Genomic DNA, 19,666 nt, shown 5'->3' with positions numbered 1-19,666 from the left:
TCATTATATATAAACCTGTTATAAGGGACCAACCAACATAAGCTGGAAAAAATTCTGGTCTTTTGACCATAGTGAATGAATGAAGGATTGAATGATAAGCTAGAAAAAAAATGCCCCTGAGTTTCCTTTATAATGAATTCCTCTTTGTACTGTAAGCCCTGGACTTAATAAACAGAGAAATTAGGACAAAAACTCTTTTACCTTAAGGGTTTGTCTCCCTTGAAATTTAACTGCAGTGGCTGAGCTTTTCAAAATTGCTGATCTTCTGCATACTTGTCAAATGTTTATGCTTTGGTCATTCCATTCTTTCCCCTAGAAACTTCATTCGCGTATCTTAGATCTGTCATCTGGGGATTTCCTTTCAGAGGTAGAGAAGAACAGAAGTTTGATACCATCGCAAAGTGCTGATGTTCAGGTTCATGTGAGTTTCCTTGTATTTGATTTCTTCATTTAGCACATCCTTATCATGCCATGAAGTATGATTTAATGGGTGGACCAATAAAGTTCATCCTTGAACTAAAACACAGTGGAAGGAGAGATAACAACATTTTCGTCTTTTTCTGAAGTTCAGTATCATCTCCTGGCTGATATAGGAAGTAAAAAGTGCCACTCTTTGCAAAAAGGCATAAATCTTGGCATTGTCCCCAAGATACCTTTTTGGGTATTGATTACATCTCAAAGTTTCTGAGAAATGGTCAAGGAGCTTTTTATTAAAGCTGGTGCACCGTATTATTCATCCTAGTTTTATGATATATTATGTATGAACTTTTAAAAATTCATGGGCTCTACATTTTTTTTTCCAGATGGGCTAAGCTTTGTGCTTATTTGGCAAAACTTTAACTAGTATGGCTTTCATGTTTCACTGGAAAAACAAAACATAGCTCAGAAAACAAAAGTTGCTTAAAGTCAGAAATAAACCAAATGAGAGCAGAAAATGTACCATTTATGCTTAGGTATAAAAGTGTAATTTGCTATGGTATGATAAAATGAATCTAAGTGAAAAAGCCTTTGAGGCTGTTCTCATGCACAGCCTAACCCAGGCTAGGGAAGCCCAGCCTGGGTTAGGCTATGTGTGAGAACTGTCAGGATTAGGCCCAATCCCAGCAGGGCAGCGCTGCCTAGCCCAGCTTTTTAGCCTAGCTTCTAGTTGGCGTTAAGGGAGCATGTGGTCCCTTAACCCAGGCTCTGTAGTTGTGTGTCTCCTTGGGCTGAACACAGATATGGGTGCCTAGAGTGCCCACTGTCACGAGCTCACTCAACAGAAGACGCTGGCCAGAAATATATGACACAATAGCCAGTAGCTCAAGTTTCAGTTTTACTGCTAAATAGTCAGGTTTAACAGTCTCACCATGAATACAGAAGTGAGGAGTGAGAAGCCCAAATTCCAAAGTCACAATCTCTCCGACAAAAGCTCCAAGTAGATTTGATGTGTTTCCATCAGTTTGTACAAGGCACAGGCTGCCCGATTTATAGTCAGCAGCCACGTGCACTTAATCAACACTCCACCCCTGCCAGCTACCATAGACTCAATCCAGCTTCTGTTTTCTCACCAGCCGATTACTCCTTCGTAATTCCCTCACCTGCTGCTGACGTTTTCCCCATCTGCGTTCTTGAGGAGATAGTGGCCATTCAAACTGTGGCTTGGATCCTGACCCTTCTCTCCAAAGATTACCTGGCTCTGCTGGATCCTTCTGTGCCAAACACTCACCCTGGCCTGTCTCAGTTACCTCCCCATTCACATCACCGGACTGCTCCTCCTCAGGCGCCTCCCCACTTTCTGTTAAGTCGCCTGCCTCCCACTCCTCTCCAATGTCCTCGAGTGGGGGCATGATACCCATCCTCTGAGGGAATCTCTCAGTGCACTGTGACTGGAACGCAGTGCTTTGTGGGATACCTGGAGGCAGGGAAGTGTTGTCCTGACCTCCAGAGGTTCACACTGCCTGGTGTAGTGCTGCTCATCTGGGAGCATGATCCATGCTCCCAGCAATGTCCAAGGGATCGTCTGTTGTGGGGAGGTATAATTCCTCAGCCTCCCCACCCACCCTCCCAAACAGTTGTGTGAATACCCTCATTGTTTCAAAGGTTCAGGAAGATGTTAATGACCTACTACGCAATCTGTAATTTAGCCTTCAGGTTAGATTATTCTAACTACCCAGTTTTAGTTTGGAGATAGCTTGAGTCAGACAATTGTCTTTCCTTCCTACTCACAATTATGTGTTTAAATTATAATCCTGAGCCAGCTTTTGTACTCTGGTTTTATTAAAGTTGATGGCTTAATACCCATGATTTGGTGGTGGTGGGATTCTAGTCATGAAATGCAAATTAATAAGCCAATGAACACATTAAATATATGTAATTAATGCACCACAAGGGTAATCTCTGAGATCTTTTAAAAGAATTTTAAGGAAACCATTACAATGCTGTTCGGAGAAAAAAATCAACCCCAGTAAAAGAGTTACTGATGCCAGTTTAAAAATGCAATTTTGAAAGACATCCACTGATGCATGGAATATTGTTCAAATGTTCCTCACTTGTCCTTACCATTTGCATATTATAGTCTCTTGCATAGTCATTCATCTGTTTCCTTTTTCTGGAATAGTAAGAACTAGATACTCTATTTTTAGTCTACAAAGGATGTAAATATTCTCCATAATGGCAGAAGATGGAGACAGCATATAGAGAATCTGGGACTCTGTTTAGTGTATATTCTGATATATATTTATGCCATTCTACACATAGTGTTGAACTTGGTATATTATGTGGGACTTATTGAGGTTCTGAACTTTAATTTTTTTTTAAAGTTACCAGAAAGACTACCCTATGCATGCTTCTTCATAAGTAAGGCCCACAGAATTCAAAGATTCTTGGCTGACATCTCCACTAACACCATACATACTCTTTCTATCTATCTATCTATCTATCTATCTATCTATCTATCTATCTATCTATACCACCTAACTCCAAAGGCTCTAGGTGGTTCACAAAAATAAACATAAGAAAAACAAAATTTTCAAAAACTGTTCAAAACAGCAATTTAAAACATTCAGCGAGTACTAAAGGCCTGGCTAGGAAAAAAAATGTCTTAAGGGCTCATTTGAAGGCTGGCAAAGATACTAAACCATGAATGTCTATAGGGAGTGCATTCCACCGTCTAGGAGCAACTACACAGAAGGCCCGCTCCTGAGTCACCTCCAGATGAGCAGGTGTCATACGGAGGTGGACCTCTTTTGATGATCTCAGTGTGCAGTAGGGATCATGCGGAAGAAGGCGCTCTCCTAGGTAACCTGGTCCTAAGTCACTACTGGAGAGATAGGGCTTTAAAGGTAATCACCAGCACTTGGTATTTTGCCTGGAAACCTATTGGTAGCCAATGAAATTGCTGTAAAACAGGCATGATATGGTATCTCCAAGACACCCCAGAGACCAATCTAGCTGCTGCATTTTGAACCAACCGAAGTTTCCAAACTTCATACAAAGGCACCCCACATAGAGTGCATTGCAGTAGTCAAGCTTAGAGGTTACCAGAGAGTGTGCCACAATTCTGAGATCACTATCTTCAAGGAACGGATGCAGCTGTCGTATCGACCAAAGTTGATAGAAAGTGCTCTAGGCCATAGCTTCAGCCTGAGAAACCAGAATCAGGCCTGAGTCCAGGAGCACTCCTACTCGACATTCCTGTTCATTCAAGGGGAGTGCAACCCCATCCAGAACAAGAAAGCATCCCTCGAAGTATGACCCCTTACCGTGTGTACCTCCATCTTGCTTGGATTCAGCTTCAATTTACTATCCCTCATCCAGTCCATTACTGCCTGTAGGCAGGCATTTAGGGAGCGTATGCCATTTCTGATTATGATGTCATGTAGAATAGATTTGGGTGTCAGCATATTGATAACACACTGCTCCAAATCTCCTGATAATCTCACTCAGCACTTTCATGTAGATGTTAAAAAGCATCAGAGGTAGGATGGGACACCATACATAGGAAACTGCCATATACTGAGTCAGACCATTGGTCTCTCTAGCTCAGTATTGTCTTCACAGACTGGCAGTGGCTTCTCCAAGGTTGCAGGCAGGAATCTCTCTCAGCCCTATCTTGGAGAAGCCAGGGAGGGAACTTGAAACCTTCTGCTCTTCCCAGAGCGGCTCTGTCCCCTGAGGGGAATATCTTACAGTGCTCACACCTCTAGTCTTCTAGTAGGGTGGACCCTGCTTAGCTAAGGAGACAAGTCATACTTGCTACCACAAGACCAGCTCTCCTCTCCTCAGGGTGGTTGGAGAATGACCTATAATTATCTATCACTGAGGGCTCTAAGGCAGGCTTCTTAAGCAAAGTGCTCACAGTTGCTTCCTTCAAACATGAAGGCATCCTGCCCTCTCTCAGTGAGGCATAAATGATGTCAACCAGGCCATCTATAACAGCGTCCCTACTAGATGATAGCATCTAGTAGGGAGATGTTGGGCATGGGTCCAAAGGATAAGTGGTAGGCCAAATACTTCCAAGGAACTTGTCCACATCCTCAAGAGTCACAAATTGAAACTGATCCATTTGAATTAAACCAGAGAAGTTACTGGACACCTCTACAATTGACCCCGCCATAAATGTGAATTCCAAGTTGGCTCATATGCGAGAGATTTTATCCGCAAAGCGTGGTTGAAAGCATCACAGCAGAAGAATGGGAAATTCAGATGTGAGTTCAGAGAGGAGGGAACCTGAGTTGATCCCCTCACAACTCTGAATAATTCTGCTGGACGCAAACTTGCAAATGCAATACTTGCGGAATAGAATTGCTTCTTTGCTGCTTGTATTGCCACAGAATAAGCCTTCAAATAGAGCTTTGTGCCATGTCTTACCGGATTCAAGTTGAGTCTTCCTCCACTTATGCTCTAGTCTTGCCACTTCAGCTCCCATAGCTGTTTAGTATACCATGGAGCTAGTTTTGAAGCAGAACAGAGAAGTCACTTAGGGGTGATAGTGCCCTGGTATGCTCCCTATTCCAGATCTCTATCAGGGCATCAACAGAATCACCAGCAGAACCAACTCTAACCCTCCAAGTCCTCTTGGAATTCTACAGGATCCAACAACCTCTTTGGGCAGGCCATCCTAATAGGTCCTGCACCCTTGAAGAGGTGGGTTGTGGCCATGAAACCAGCCTAAACCAGATGGTGGTCCACCCATGACAATGGAGACACTCTCGGAGCCTCCACCCACGGAACATCACTTTGATCTGAGCAAAAGACCAAATCGAGAGTGTTAGCAGCAGTGTGTGTTGACCCTGTGACCAATTGGGATAGGCACATAGTTGTCATGGCCACTATGAACTTCTGAGTTGCACTAGACAAGCCAGCCCCGAAGTGAACATTGAAGTCACTCAATACCAAAAGCCTTGATGACTGTTGCCATTGGGCAACAGGGTACGTGCTATACCAAAAGAATCCTCCATCTATCCCGAGTCCCCAGGCCAAGATACATGCATTCAATATGGTCCAGTTTTCTCACAGGGATTCTGGTAAGGGAGATGTTCTGATGGATCACAGCCACTCCACCACCCTGCCTTCCCTTCTCCTAACCTCTTGCACCACATAGTACCCAGCAGGAGGAGGTGAGCCCATACTGGGCCATTTGCCTCTCCCAACCAGGTCTCAGTTACACAAGCCATCAGCTCCCTCATGGATAATCTCAGTCATGTTTTGAACCGATCTGGCATTGCAAAGGAGCAAGGTCAGTTATGAGAATAAATGGAACTTATTCCAGGGGTATACTCGTGAGTCAAATGGGCTGTTACCCAAAATTTGGCTTTAAAAAAGCCAAATCTGGCAACAGAGATCCCTGTCCCCAAAGGGCTCACAATCTAAAAAGATAGACACCAGCAACAGTCACTGGAGGTACTGTGCTGGGGGTGAATAGGGCCAGTTACTCTCCCCCTGCTAAATAAAGAGAATCACCACATTAAAAGGTGCCTCTTTGCCAAGTTAGCAGGGGTAAGTTCTGCTAACATTTCTGTAGTGGCCTGCTGACACCAAATCTTCTGTTCTCCACCACTACTGTGATAGCCAGAAGTGTCCCCTATTCCCACACCTGTACCAGAGCCCTGACACATAGCTGTAAGTAGCTTGGTGATAAGAGGAAGCCTGGCACTATAGAGAAGGAGTCCAAGACAATGAATTGGCCTCAGCCCTCAGTCCCACCCCAAAGGCTGGCCCCCTTTGGCAGCTGTGGCCTGCACCAGCGGCTGCACCTCCAGCTGCAGCCCACCCTAATAAGGGCCAGGAGATAAGAAACCCAACGGGTGAGGCTCTCACCCCCCACCAATCAGGCAGTCCAGCCCAGGTGAAAGATATCAAAACACAATTAGAGTGAGCTCAGACCCAGATAACAAGCAGGCTGGGAATAGGTAGAAGAGATCGCAAAAGCCTGAACCAATTCCTGTCTCCTGTGCTGAAGGGAAGTAGAAGCCAGATGAAAAATCCCTTGCCCACAGTGTGTCTCCCAGCTGCCTACTAACATGCTGCATGACCCTCGAAAATATAATCACATTTTGAATGGAGTGCTTTTGGGCAAGGAGAGATCATCACCCCACTGTGTGCAAACATCAGTGCTTCGGAAGCAATCATGTAGCTCTTGCACGTGTGCTTGTTTTGACTGTGCACATGCAGCATTAGTAGAAGTCATCCCTTACTCCTATGTAACATGGGCAGAATTGCAGCTGAACTCTCATAACTGTGAAGAAATATGCTCTCAGTGTCAGCTTGAAATACACCATAAGACACCTTGGATGCATTGTTTATGGGGCAGCATTCTGGACCTCACTGTGCCTTCTAGTTCCCATCCCTTTGGCCTGACCGGTCCTATCAGTTCCTCTGTCCTTGCCTTTTCAGTCCTTTGCAAAATATTCCAAATTCATTGCAAAACATATTGAATTCTTTATATAACCAAATAATACAATACAACCAAATAGATCAGATATTCTATTCAGAGCTCAGGATATTATATTTTTCTATAATGTTATTGGATTTCTGGTTGGAGACTATGCAAAACCAGACTTTTTTCTAGTATTAATCTGAGTTTGAAGAAGACCTATACCTATTTGGTAGCAGTGTCTAGGCCAGAAGTATTGATCAGGTTGCAAGTTGAAAATACGCAGAACAGAATGCATCAATTTTGAACTCAAACATGTAGTGATTTAGGTGATAGTCCAGCTTCAAAACAAAACAAAACAAAACAAAACCCACCCTGGAATGCCATGGTAGCTAGGTGTATGAATATCCTGGAAGGGTGTAGACAATGGCCTAGCTTTCAATGAGGTGTTAAGCTTGTGTTTGGACCCTATGACAGGTGGAGTCTTGTATAACGGGATGTTCTTCCAAACGAATTCCCCTAACACGGACTGCAGTGCTGCCCACCATCTAATTTTCCTCTGAGCTGCCCTTTCCCCCCTTTTCATTCTTTCACCTACTCTTTCCTTCTTCTCATTCTCTGGTACTTGTTTTTTTACTTACTTGCCTTATTTCTCCAGATAACATCCCCATTAATACCCTTCTCCTATTCCCTCTGGAACTGCTACTCCCTTACTCAGAAACCATTTCCCACCATATCTTTTCTTCCCCCAATCCTCCCATTTGCCTCCCTTCACTGAAACCGGGGTTCTACCATCGGACAGTACCACCATTGCTACTCTCCCTTGAGGTCTCTCTTTTCTCACATCTTGCCCAGCACTCACGACCTTGTGGTAGTGTTGTTGGCCTTCTGGAAGTTTCAGCCCTTGCTCATCCCCTCCTGCTTTTTCCCTCTGTTTGAACTTCATTGTGGGAGGCTCAACTCCCCTTTGCTGAGGATTGCATGGCTGTTTTTATATTATTCTCCGGGCTCCCTCTCAGTCTTCATTCCAGGCTTTGATGCCTACATTGCCTTTTTCCTTTCTGATAACATCCCCACTTTCTCGCTTTGAAGATTCAAGATACATCTCTGAACCAGCTGCCTCCCATCTTCTCCCTCATCTTTTCTTTCCACATCCAGCTTTTGGCAGACTTCTTTATGCACTCTCTTGGGCATTCTCATGATATTGTTTTCGCCAACAAGTGCTCTGTGTTCTGACCTTTCTGCCATGAAATTCCCATTATATGACCAGCATCCTTTCTTTTGTACCATTTCCACCTTCCTACACATGCACACGTTCCGCTTCCTACTCTTTCTGTGACTTGATCCAGTGGCATTTAACATTCCCTGTTTTTGCTTTTGTTGTTTCTGCCTGCTCCTTAAGACCTTGCAGTTTCTGTGTTCAATTTATGCCAGTGAATCCTCGGGATATGGCTGAGATGGTAGTTGCATGAGGTCCAGGGCCCAGTCTGCTATGTCATTCCCAGAACTCTCTGTATCCTCCCCTGGCAAAGAAGCCTGCAGGTCAGGTTCATGACACTATACAGATGACTGATCTCATCAATTATAAATTCATCCTCTATTCCTTCTCATGTGCCATCCATCTGGCCAAAGAGCACTCTGGGCTGGTTCAGACATCATGCACAGCCATGGTTTATTGTAGCTTAGGCTTATTTTATAAACCAAATTGGTCCTACAGACTCTCACTCAGGCGTGGAGGGAGGCCAGCAGCAGCCTAGGTCCTGCCGCCACCATGGCCCCCTAGCCCTGCCCCCTGCACCTGATGTCAGATGCAAGGAGCATTTAGCCGTACTCCCTGTGTCTGACATCAGGCAGGGAGAGCTGCAGGGAGAGTTGCCTTTTAAAGGCAGTGAGAGTTGCTCCGGCTGTGCTACAAATGCAGCACTGGCCAATTTAGATCCCAAATGGGGCTACATGGCCCCATTTGAGAGCTAAAACATGTCCCCGCATCAGACGTCAGACATGGGGGGCATGTCTGGGGCATGAGGTGTGGCCCCTGAGGGGTGGTGGCCCGGGTTCTTTGAACCCATTCGCTCAGTGGTGGCTCTGCCCCTGCTCTCAGTGAAACTTGTTCTGTTTGCTATATCTTGGTTTGTCTGGGCCCTGCCTCATTTTCTGCCTCCCATGATGTGCCCTGATTCTGTCCCAGCTTTCTTTGTCCTGTTCTGTTGCTAGCAAGGCATTGCCTTATCAGCTTCTTTTACACCATTGATGCAATTAGAAGGGGAGTATGAACTCCAAGTGCAAGCTGCTTTGGAAACTACAGAAGCTATTATCAGTTCCTTCCCCCCAGGGGTGCACCTAGGCCCAAAAGCAGCCCGGACCTGAAGAGCTTTGGAGGTCCCCTGCCACCACTGCTGCCACAGCAAGGGTCACCTTAACTTTTCTGAGAGAGAAAAAACTTGCTGCCACGATGCTGCTGCTCCAAATGATTGGGGTGACTCTCCAGAGCCCCTCTGCTGCCCCATGCCCACCACCCCGCTACTGCCCCATGCCGATATTTGTCATTTACACCACCGTGGGGTGGGGGGTGAACAGTGAGTGGAACAGACCTCCCCCCTCCCCCAGCAGCAGCTTGTCTGGCTGGCACATCTGAGCAGTGTGAATAGGGAAATCACATGCTGGGACATCACTGGTATGCAATGTTCCCTATTCACACTGCGCAGGCACACCCGCCAGAAAGGCCGCTGCCATGGTGGGAGGCCTGCTCTGCTCACTGCTCACCCCCTCACCCCCCAGCAGTGAAGATGGCAAATATTGGTGTGGGGTGGTGGCAGGCGGGACAGTGGGGCTCTGGGAGGCCCCCCGATCATTCAGAGCTCCCCCCAGGAATCAGGAGGCCATGGACTTGGGCCTTGAGGTCCATGGCTAAATCCGCCTCTGCTTCCCCCACCACAGACATTGACCAAGGACAGTTAACCATTTCCTACCCACTTGAAGACTAGCAGAATGCAGTGCCAATATCTATCGCAGAAGCTGAGCAATCTTAGAGACTAGGAAGCGAGATGTAATAGGGTAGTGGAAAGACAGAATTAACTACTAATCAGTGATCTTTAAATGGTGGTAGAGCATAGGCAAAAGAGAGTGCTGTCAGAAGCTAGGAGAAAGGCAACTTGACAGTAATTGTATGTCTGAGCAAAGGGGAGATGGACTGACGGGACCCAATTGAAAGGGACAGTTGTGAGGATGGAAGAGGAAACCAAGGAACTATTTCAGTGGATTCTGTGTGTTACTGGAAGAGAGAAGGAGGAGGATTTGAGGTGACTACCTTGCAATCTCAGAGCTATGGGAGGGAAAGAAAAGGCACAATTTGGAGTGCGGATCTACATGGTGGCCTGTAACAATGGGGAATGGTCATTCAGAGATGTCTACTCATAATTGCTGTGGTCCACAGTGTAAAGGTAAAGTGTGCCATCGAGTTGGTGTCAACTCCTGGTGACCACAGGGCCCTGTGTTTGACTTTGGTAGAATACAGGAGGGGTTGACCATAGCCTCTTTCCCCGCAATATGAGTTGATGCCTTTCAGCACCTTCCTATATCGCTGCTGCCTGATACAGGTGTTTCAGTGGAGATTTGACCCAACAATGTCTGGCTTGCTAATCAAGTCATTTCCCCACTGTGCCATTAGGTGGCTTGGGCCACAGTGTAGGCCACAGTGTAGGTCTCCTTTTAAAATGGTTTTATCACCAATGGGGCCCAGTGTAGGGTAGGGATGTGCGAACGAGTTCGAATTGGGACCTATTCAACATCAAACATGACTGGTTCAATGGTTCTATGTTGAACCACCCCTGAACCAAACTGGCCCCTGTTCAACCCAATCTCGGATCAAACAACCCCCGATTCAGGGGTTTATAAATAAAATAAAATATTTTTAAAAACATTTTTAAAATGTAATTGAACTCACTGCCACCTGGTCTAGGGGCTTCTGCATGGCCAAGGGAGAGGAGGTCTCCAGAGGTCCCCCCTCCCCTTGTTGACCTCCATTTAATTCCAGATAGTCCAGTTTGTGCTGTCTGTGGCCCATTCCAGGCTTTCCTCTGTGGCGGCAGACATTTTGGAGGTTGCCGTGTATGCCCAATGAGCCTCTGCATGGCCGGGCCTTGACCCAGACGCCATTGGGCACAGGCCCATTTGGCACAGGCTGAAGACCACCCTAACTGGGCTATTTGGAATTAATTTGATTCTGGCAGGGGGAGGGGGAACCTCTGGAGACCCCCCCCCCCACCAGCCACGCAGTAGCCCCCGGACCAAGTAGTAGTGAGTTTGATTACATTTTTAAAAGTATGTGTATGTGTGTGTGTGTATTTTATATATATATAACATACATACACACACACACCACCCGAACCGGGGCAATGTTCAGGAGTGACAAAACCAAACATGCCTGGTTCAGTTCGAGTCTGGTCTGAACCGAACTGGGCAACCCAGTTTTGTGCACTCTCCTAGTTCAGAGTTGTGGAAGAAAAATTAGGAGAATCATATGGAGGCACTGGAAGGATAAAGATGAGGGAATTTTTAAACTAGCTCTTCACAGCAGAATGGCTTGAAGGGGCCTTTAGAGCAGGTGCCTGCTAGATCACAACTCAGGTATTCATTTCAGTGGGGTGGTAACATTGGCAGAGTCTCCTCTGCACTGCATAAAGATGAACTGTATGCATTCTGCTAAAGGCCCAGAACCAGAGGAGCACCCAGATGATGGAACCAACTGTAGGCAGCATCTCCTTTGGTTTACCAACAGGTAGTAGACATTTGCAATGAGGAAGGTGTAAGGCAGATAACTAGGGTAGTCATTGCATATAGAAAGTCAACACAGTTGTGACCTTGTTTAAACCCACTTTGTCTCCATAATGAATTCAGGGTAATATGTAATTCTTGCTTGTTTGAGTAAGTCACACCATTGATTGTTATATAATACCATTGACATGAAACAAATGTTTCTGGAGTGGTTGTGAACATTGCAGCCTATATGTGCAGTCAGTCCATCAGTCTTCATCCTCGCTCAACTCTGTGTGCTTACGTGTGCATGGGACTGATAAGTGGGTTCCATTTAGTGCCTGGATGTGTTCCATTTTCTCACAGTCACTCATAGATATAGGCCTGTTTCAACACAGGACACTGCACATGCTTCCTTCCCGTATGCAACAAGGAGCAAGCAGTGAAACCTGAACACACATGACATTTAAGATAGTGAACATTCTACCCAGCCTCTCTTCCAGTGTGTGTGTGTGTGTGTGTGTGTGTGTGTGTGTGTGTGTGAGAACACACACACACACACACGAGAGAGCGAGGGCGGGGGGAGAGGGAGAGAGAGATTGAATAAGAGAAAGAGACTTCCAAATCATCTTCTGCCTACATTGCTGGCAGGTTGCATTCAGAACTGTGCTCTCTTTCAGAGCTGCATCCTCCATTGCAATGACAAGAGAAAAGCCACTTCTGTACATGGGGCTCTGGATTAGGATATTTTAATCTCAATAGGATAGAAAAGTGAATACCCATCTCAGCAGTTTTCAGTGATTGTTTAAAGAATTTTGGTTCTGATGGAATCCACTACAAAATGGATATTTTGCTGTTTTTAAAAAGACTCTTAAGATGCATCTGTTTTCTCAGGCTTTTGATAACAGTAATTTTAATTGGTTTTCTATCATAATTGCTTTATTCATTTTATTCTGTTTTTATTTTTGTTGTATTCTAACTTATGTACACTGCCTAGGGATGCACATGCCAGGCGGTATGGAAATATGATACATAAATAATTAAATTAAATAGAATGACCAGAAAAGTAATATTATGAATAATAACTTATACAGTGTGACTAATTCTGTTTAATCGAAATGATTTTATAACAGCATGCTTATGCAGGCTCTGAATGTTCAGTGACATCTGGCCTTGTTAGGAAGCAGACTATCAGTCTGAAAAGAAATTGAACACTTCTACAAACTTCTGCAATGGTTTAATATTTTAACTAAAGCACCACTTTCTGTTCTTCATTACTGTCTTCCTCAAAGCCGGTGTTTAGTCACAGTGTCTGAGATTACATTTGGAGGAAGCCGATAACTACACAAGTACCAAAGGCAGCTATAAAGTGTCAATAAATAGCATAAGCAGGAGGCTTCAGCTGTCGGCCTGTGACACAAAGATGGATTGTCCTGCATCAGAGAGTTTCTTAGACAAAGCTTTGAGCTAGATAGGAAACCAAAATTAGACTGTAATGGAGAGATTCCTTTCTCCATGGACATTCTGGTTGGGACACTAAATTAATTTACCATGTCCACTTTGTAGGGCCTCATCTGTTACATTGTGGGGATATAATGCAGTTGTCAAGATGTTCTTGTACTGGCTTAACTTTGTTTTCAGTATCTTTCTAGAGCACATTGCTAATAAACACAGCATATTTTAAGGAAACTGTCATTGAAAGGCCAGCTTGGATACTGGGCATGCATAATTAAAATAGTAATAATAATAGTAGCAGTAGTAATAACTGGAAATTATTTAGAAGTTTTAATCTCATAATGAGGGAGAAATGGGCATTATGGTTGTAATATTCATTCAGTAATTACATCGGATTTATATCAGCATGAACCAACGTGGGTTTCTGTTTGTTTTTTAATATATGAATATGCTGTAGACATTTTTTGAACCCATAAAATAGTTTAAGTGCTTTTTTGTGTGTTTTAGGAATGCCAGCTGAATATGAAATCTGGAATACCTGCCTTGAAATGCCAGAGTCAATTAAATATGACAGGGCCTAACAGAGTTTATCCTCGAAGCAGCTGCAGCAGCAGTGAGCTCTCTCTCTCAAGTGCCTGCAGTGAATATTCCAGCGGCTCCTCCTACACCTGGAATGATGGAAAAGCATGTAGTAAAAGGGTAAAGCAAATTGGTTCCTTTCATCTGCTAACACAGAATCATTTAGAAGATTAACTGAGGGGGTTACAAGTTTTGCAATATATTCCAGTGTTGTCTAAAATAGTTTCAGTTCTTTGGCACACCATGAAACACAAAACACACATTTCTTTGAGAAGTTTGAGGGGGCAGTCTAAGGAATAAAGACTTATAGTATTGATTCAAAGCATTGTACTACTTGTTAAGCATGGAACATAATGTAACACTTCTAAGAAATGAAGACAGGTCACAACGGAGAAAATGGTGATGACAAAAGCCCATCAGGTTTGGCATTAACTGTTAAAAAGTATGCAGAGGACTTTGATGTGCTTGTTGTGAAAGAGGCATATATTAAAAGTATGCAGTTTTTTAAGAAACATTTTAGAATGGGGAAAAGGTTACTTTCTTCTAGTGTCACATGCTTATTTTGATTATCTGTTAAAAAGGGGAAATTGTTCTTAGTTATTCTTAATTTGAGGGTAATAATTCAGTTTAAATCTCTCTCTCTCTCTCTCTCTCTCTCTCTCTCTCTCTCTCTCTCTCTCTCTCTCTCTCTTTCTCTCTCAGTCATCAGTCAACTGGGATAAAAGAATTAGCATTGGTTCCTCACTCCCCAGCAACCTTTCTAGTCCTGCTGATGATCTACCTCCAACTCGTATCAAGGAAAACCACATTTTGGAAGGCCTGAAGAAGCTTCAGAAGCAAAAACTATTACTTGAACCACCGTCTGTAATATCCAAATGGGGTTACAAAGATTGCATGGATTCTAATGAAGGAATCTATTCCCCTGGATTTAAGTGCAGCAGTCATAAAGAACAGGAACATTGCATGCCAGAAGAAATAGGGGCCATTTGCATTGAGCACCAGAAAACCTTCATGTATGATTCAGATTCGCATGAGGATGCAGATGATGAGTCTTCATCTTTAGCACTGCTGTATGAAGTACCCAGCAAAGACTGTAGGCACTACTGTAATAAATTAACTCACAGCGTTTCTGACAGCTTATTTGGTCGGGAGCCTGATAGAAAGCATTCACCAGAAAGAGGTTCTTATTTTAATTCAAAGGAAAGACCTGAAAAACTGACTAGTTTTATCAATGAATTCCAGTCAGAAGCAAAATCATGCACAAATGTGAAGATTCCTGTGTTACAGATAGAGAAAAGTCTTGCTAATGTAGGCTGGAGGGACCTTAATTTACACCTTTCAGATACTGACGACAATGAAATCCTCGATGAATTGCATATAGAAAGTAGTGATGAGAAAAGCCCATCAGATTTGTCATTAACTCCCTTTGTTGACAAGCACACAATGAACTGTGATATGCTTGTGAAGATGAAAAATTCCAGGTTTGTAGTTTCTGAAAAAGAAGCAAATCAGGTACCCATTGACTCAGATATTAGGCCAAAGGCATGTAATTTCATTAAGGAACAAAAAGTTACAAAGAAGACTTCTTCAGAAGAATGCATTACAGTAATATTTGATGCAGAAGATGGCAAACCTATTGAATTCAGCTCACATGAAAGCAGACTTGTCACCGTAACTAGAAATGAAATTTCAATCAACCACCCATACACTGGGCCCAATGCAGAATACACTGAATGTTTACCTCAGGGAATAGTTAATTTGCAGAAAGCAGTAGATACTCAGAACTGCAGCATTTTGCAAACACCTGGCAATGAAACTGGGGGAGAAACTCTCCAAGAAAATCTAGGGAATGAACATGCAGTTCTCCCTACTACATGCAGCACTGAACCTTCTATAGGCTTTGAAAGACATGTGCTTCAGAATACCACACAACAAAACCTAATAAAGTCAGTTTGCAGTACTTCTAAGGCCAGCTCTCCATCTTATATGCAGACAGGTATTAATCAAAAACAAAAGTTGACTAAAATTCCCAGCAGAGGTAAGTTTTCACCACAGAAAACAAAAGTCACAACAAGCGAAGACTCCACTACAACCCCTTCACATTGTTCTATGAACCTGGAGAAATCTCCCTTGTCACCTGTAAAATGTTTAAGATTTAAAAAGGTGCAAAGTCCAACTCAGAATCCTGATTCAAAAGTAGGTTTGGATATCTCAAAGGCCCATCCCCTTCAAATTTCTAAAATGCTGGACAGAACAGATTGGCCCAAGAGTCAGCTCCCTGATTCAGCTTCATTACCACACCATCTTTTGGACTCAATTGACTGTGGAGAGCCCCCAACTAGAGATGTCTGTTGTGGTTTGTCTGCTGTAAAAACCAGATCTCTTTCACCCCCTCCCCCGCCAGGCAGGTCAGTTTCGCTCTTGATAAAACCAAACTATGAACATTCACCTCCTTTACCTGATAAGCAAAGGGCAAGTTCCCCCAGTGAGGCACCAAAAAATGTAGTTAAGTTGTCACCATGGAAAGAAATATCAAAGTCTGTTTTTCAGAATATTACTATGCATGAAACACAAACCAACAAATTCCCTGTAACAGCTAATGTTGAATTAAATCACTTCCATGAGAAGGGAGAAATGGTTATACACCACAAATTCATATCAGAGCAGCCTCCTGGAATGTACCAAGGAACTTCCAAAGTTTTTACTAAGAAAACTTCTTCCAAAACCTCAAACCAGTCAGCATCCTGCAATAATCAAGAACTCTGTAATTCTAAGGATTTCCCCTCAGTTTGCATGTCACAAGATATAAATCCATTGTCTAAGGATGCTGGAGTACCTCAGAAACATAAGATCCCAAACAGTTTTCCCACGTCACCAGATTGTGACACAGCAATAGCTGGTGAGCCGTTTCTGCCTCACTCCCCTTTACTATTTTTGTCTCAGGACAGTGAAGTTGGAAACATGCCAGACAAAGGAATGAAACCCCGGCTGCCTGTAAAGCTTAAATTGCTCATAAAATCACCTCAGCTCCTCAGGAAGTGCTCAACCATACCAGGGAAGCAGGAGAAAGACAATATGAATGCAGCCTCCAAAAGCTGTGTTAATTCAGGTAAACAGAGGCAGAATGAAACTTTGCCTCAGTCCACCATATATGCAGCAGACACTGAATTACGGGGTGCTGTGAATGAAATAAAAGAACATTTTATTCATGAACTTAGTATAGATAAAGCTTCCTCTGTTTCACCTGAAAACTGCAGCTTAGTCAATCAAAGAAATGGTATAGAGAACAAATTAGTTAAGAGATCTGTTTCTTCTAGTAATAAGACTTGCTTGAAACCAGCTCTTGGTATGAATGGAGCAAAAGCCCGTAGTCAAAGTTTCAGTATTCACACAGGAGAGAAATCAGCAATACCTTCTACAGAAGTATTAGGGAAAGTTCGGACACAAATTATAACTAATACTTCTGAAAGAGGGAATTCTTTAACCAGGCAGAACTCTACAATGGAGGGATTTCAACTCAAGGCTGTTCCTGGATCAGCAATGATATCGGATCTGGTTTCAGCTGCAACCAAAGTCCCAGAGGTCCCCTGTTCTAGGCAGGGTTCTTGTGGAAGCATGAATAATTCCAATAGTCAGGTTGGAAGTCCAAGCAAACTACCATTTCAGATGTCCCCAAAGGGGGATTTGTTTTACAGCATTTCAAAAAATGATGGCAGCAAATCACCATCTCAGAGAGATGTCCAAAGTAGATCTTTCCATGATGAAAAGGGCAGTGAAATGTCTAAACACCAACCAGTAAGCAAAAAAAGTGTCACACAAGCAGAAGTGGCATTGGAGTCATCAACTAGTATTTCATCAGAACAAATTCTGCCACTTCAGAAAAATCTGGACAGCATACAATGTCCTCATAAACATGAAGTAAGCAAGACAGTATTGCAAGGAACGTGCTTAAAGGCGCCCGAAGCCTCGGAGAAGGTTTTGACTTCATCTGTTTTGCAACCTACAATAGAAGAAAAAGTCATGTTGTGCATCCAAGAAAATATGCAGAAGGGACAAGGACAAAGCAAATCTCCTACCACTGAGACAAAACAAAGGAGTGGGGGCCCTTCTATTGCTAGCTGGTTCGGTTTTCGTAAGAGTAAACTCCCAGCCTTGAATGGTAGAAAAACTGACATTTCTAAAGTAAAAATTGAAAAGAAAGAAGCAAAGAGTTCAGGTTTTGGAAGTAAGCAAACAAAATCAGAAAAGAGAAAAGACAAAAAGAAGACTGAACAGCACTGTGAAACAGAAAACGAGCTGAATAAGAAAACTCTGAATTGTGGTATTTTAGGCAATGTTCCAAAAGGGGGGAAAAGTGCAAAAGCCACGCAAAATAACCTCAGCCAAACTAGGAGTGAACAAAAGAACAGCTCTGTGACAACATGTGGCTCAGGAAAAGACAGCTTTATGAAAGAGCTTTTACACAGGTAAGGACTTCAAGTTATATTGAACTTGAAAGTAGATATGTAGATTCCATTCCCTTCAACCTTCAATCTAAGTTTCTTCCACATGAATATCATAGAATTCTGTTTTTGTATGGCACAATCAAGCAAAACCTTTGCATATGCAGAGTATGTTTCCCTTTTTCTTTACAAAATTATTACCCTGTTTACTATAGCAGATCACAGGATTTTTTTGTAAATTGCTGTGCCTCCTTTAGATGTTCAAGAAAAGTCCCGCAGTGCAAATGCATCAGAAGTCCCGCCCCTGACCTGTCACTCACTGCCCCACCACGCAGCTCCCGCTTATAGGCATGCTTGTATGAACAGGAAAGCCCCGTATCCATGAACGTGAGGCTAGGGCGTTCCTACCTCATGATCACAGAAGTGCCTGCCAGCACAGATTAGGAGTTCCTTCATTATACAAACATGCCTATAAGTATGAGCTGCATGGTGGGCCAATGAGTGTTATGTCTGGGGTGTGTGTGTGTGTGTGTGTGTGTGTGTGTGTGTGTGTGTGTGGTATATTCCAACCTGTACAATGGCACTTTTCTTGAATGTCTGAAGTGGGCTACTAAAGAGCACCTTACAGTAAGCATGCAGTTTTATTTCAGGAAAAAAATCTGGACATGTGCTCCGCTCCACTCCACCCACAGTTCTCCTTATATGCCTCTCTCTAGACCTTGGTCCTAGATTAGTGCATAGCAGCATGAGTTATTTTGAAGAGTTTAATTATAGCCATAATATGGTAATTTTATCCATGTTACTTTCAACATAAACAAACAATTGGAACAGTCACATGATGTAGTTTTTGCTGGACTGGACTATTTCAAATGTAGGAGTGGGCTCCCATGTTTGATTGCTCAGCCACAGTAAATACAGCAACAACTTCCAAACCAAATTATTGCCAGGAAGCCAGACTCAAGCCTAGATGTTTCCCTAACACACTAGTTTTGTGTGGACAAGGAGGTTTTTGAAATATGTGTGTGAGTTCAAACATGCAACTTCCCTACTACCACTTGCATTCTAGAATGGCACATCTTAGTAAAAGCTGTGCCACGTGACTGCTCTGATAGTTTGTTTCTGTTGTTTGTTAACCAGGTCAGTGCTCTCTGAAATTAAAGAATAGTAAATCTTATTGAAATGAATACATTTTAAAATGTATATAAAAAAATAGGGGGGAAATGCAATGGCTGTATTTTTAAAACGTATCTTAAATTTACCTTTTGTTTGTGAGTAAATGCATATAGTAACTAGCCAGAATTAATTAAATTTATAACTCCCTTAACCTTAAGCCACAAAGATATTCAGTAATAATTGTACAGTGTTTTCCAATTTGCCCCACAGTCATCGAAAATGTAAAATAAATCATTAAGTGTGAAAGACTAAATTGATATAGTACCTGAAATTGCAAGTGACAGATTTGATCATGGCTAGTTAGAAACATTTATCACTCAAAGGTCTACAGGGAGAAAGAATACAGAGAGGTTACGTTAAACATTAAAGGAATGGGGAAAGTAGAGTGATTGAAGAAGGGCAATGTAAT

The 19,666-nt window shown here is 43.1% G+C and overlaps 1 protein-coding gene across 22 annotated transcripts in view; it reads left to right on the top strand.

The window, feature by feature from the left end:
• NCKAP5 (NCK associated protein 5) overlaps positions 1-19,666 on the top strand; it is a 930,794-nt gene that overhangs the window by 768,321 nt on the left and 142,807 nt on the right. For all 22 annotated transcript variants that reach the window (XM_053253151.1, XM_053253227.1, XM_053253159.1 and 19 more), the window contains 3 exons: positions 317-421; positions 13,571-13,762; positions 14,345-18,108. In XM_053253151.1, the coding sequence (XP_053109126.1) occupies positions 317-421; positions 13,571-13,762; positions 14,345-18,108 (4,061 nt within the window). The remainder of the gene's footprint in view (positions 1-316; positions 422-13,570; positions 13,763-14,344; positions 18,109-19,666) is intronic.

Source organism: Hemicordylus capensis, chromosome 1 (genome assembly GCF_027244095.1).
Source record: "Hemicordylus capensis ecotype Gifberg chromosome 1, rHemCap1.1.pri, whole genome shotgun sequence".
Classification (NCBI taxonomy): Eukaryota; Metazoa; Chordata; class Lepidosauria; order Squamata; family Cordylidae; genus Hemicordylus; species Hemicordylus capensis.
Note: the sequence above shows the minus strand (reverse complement) of the source record. Positions and strands in the feature narration are given on the sequence as shown.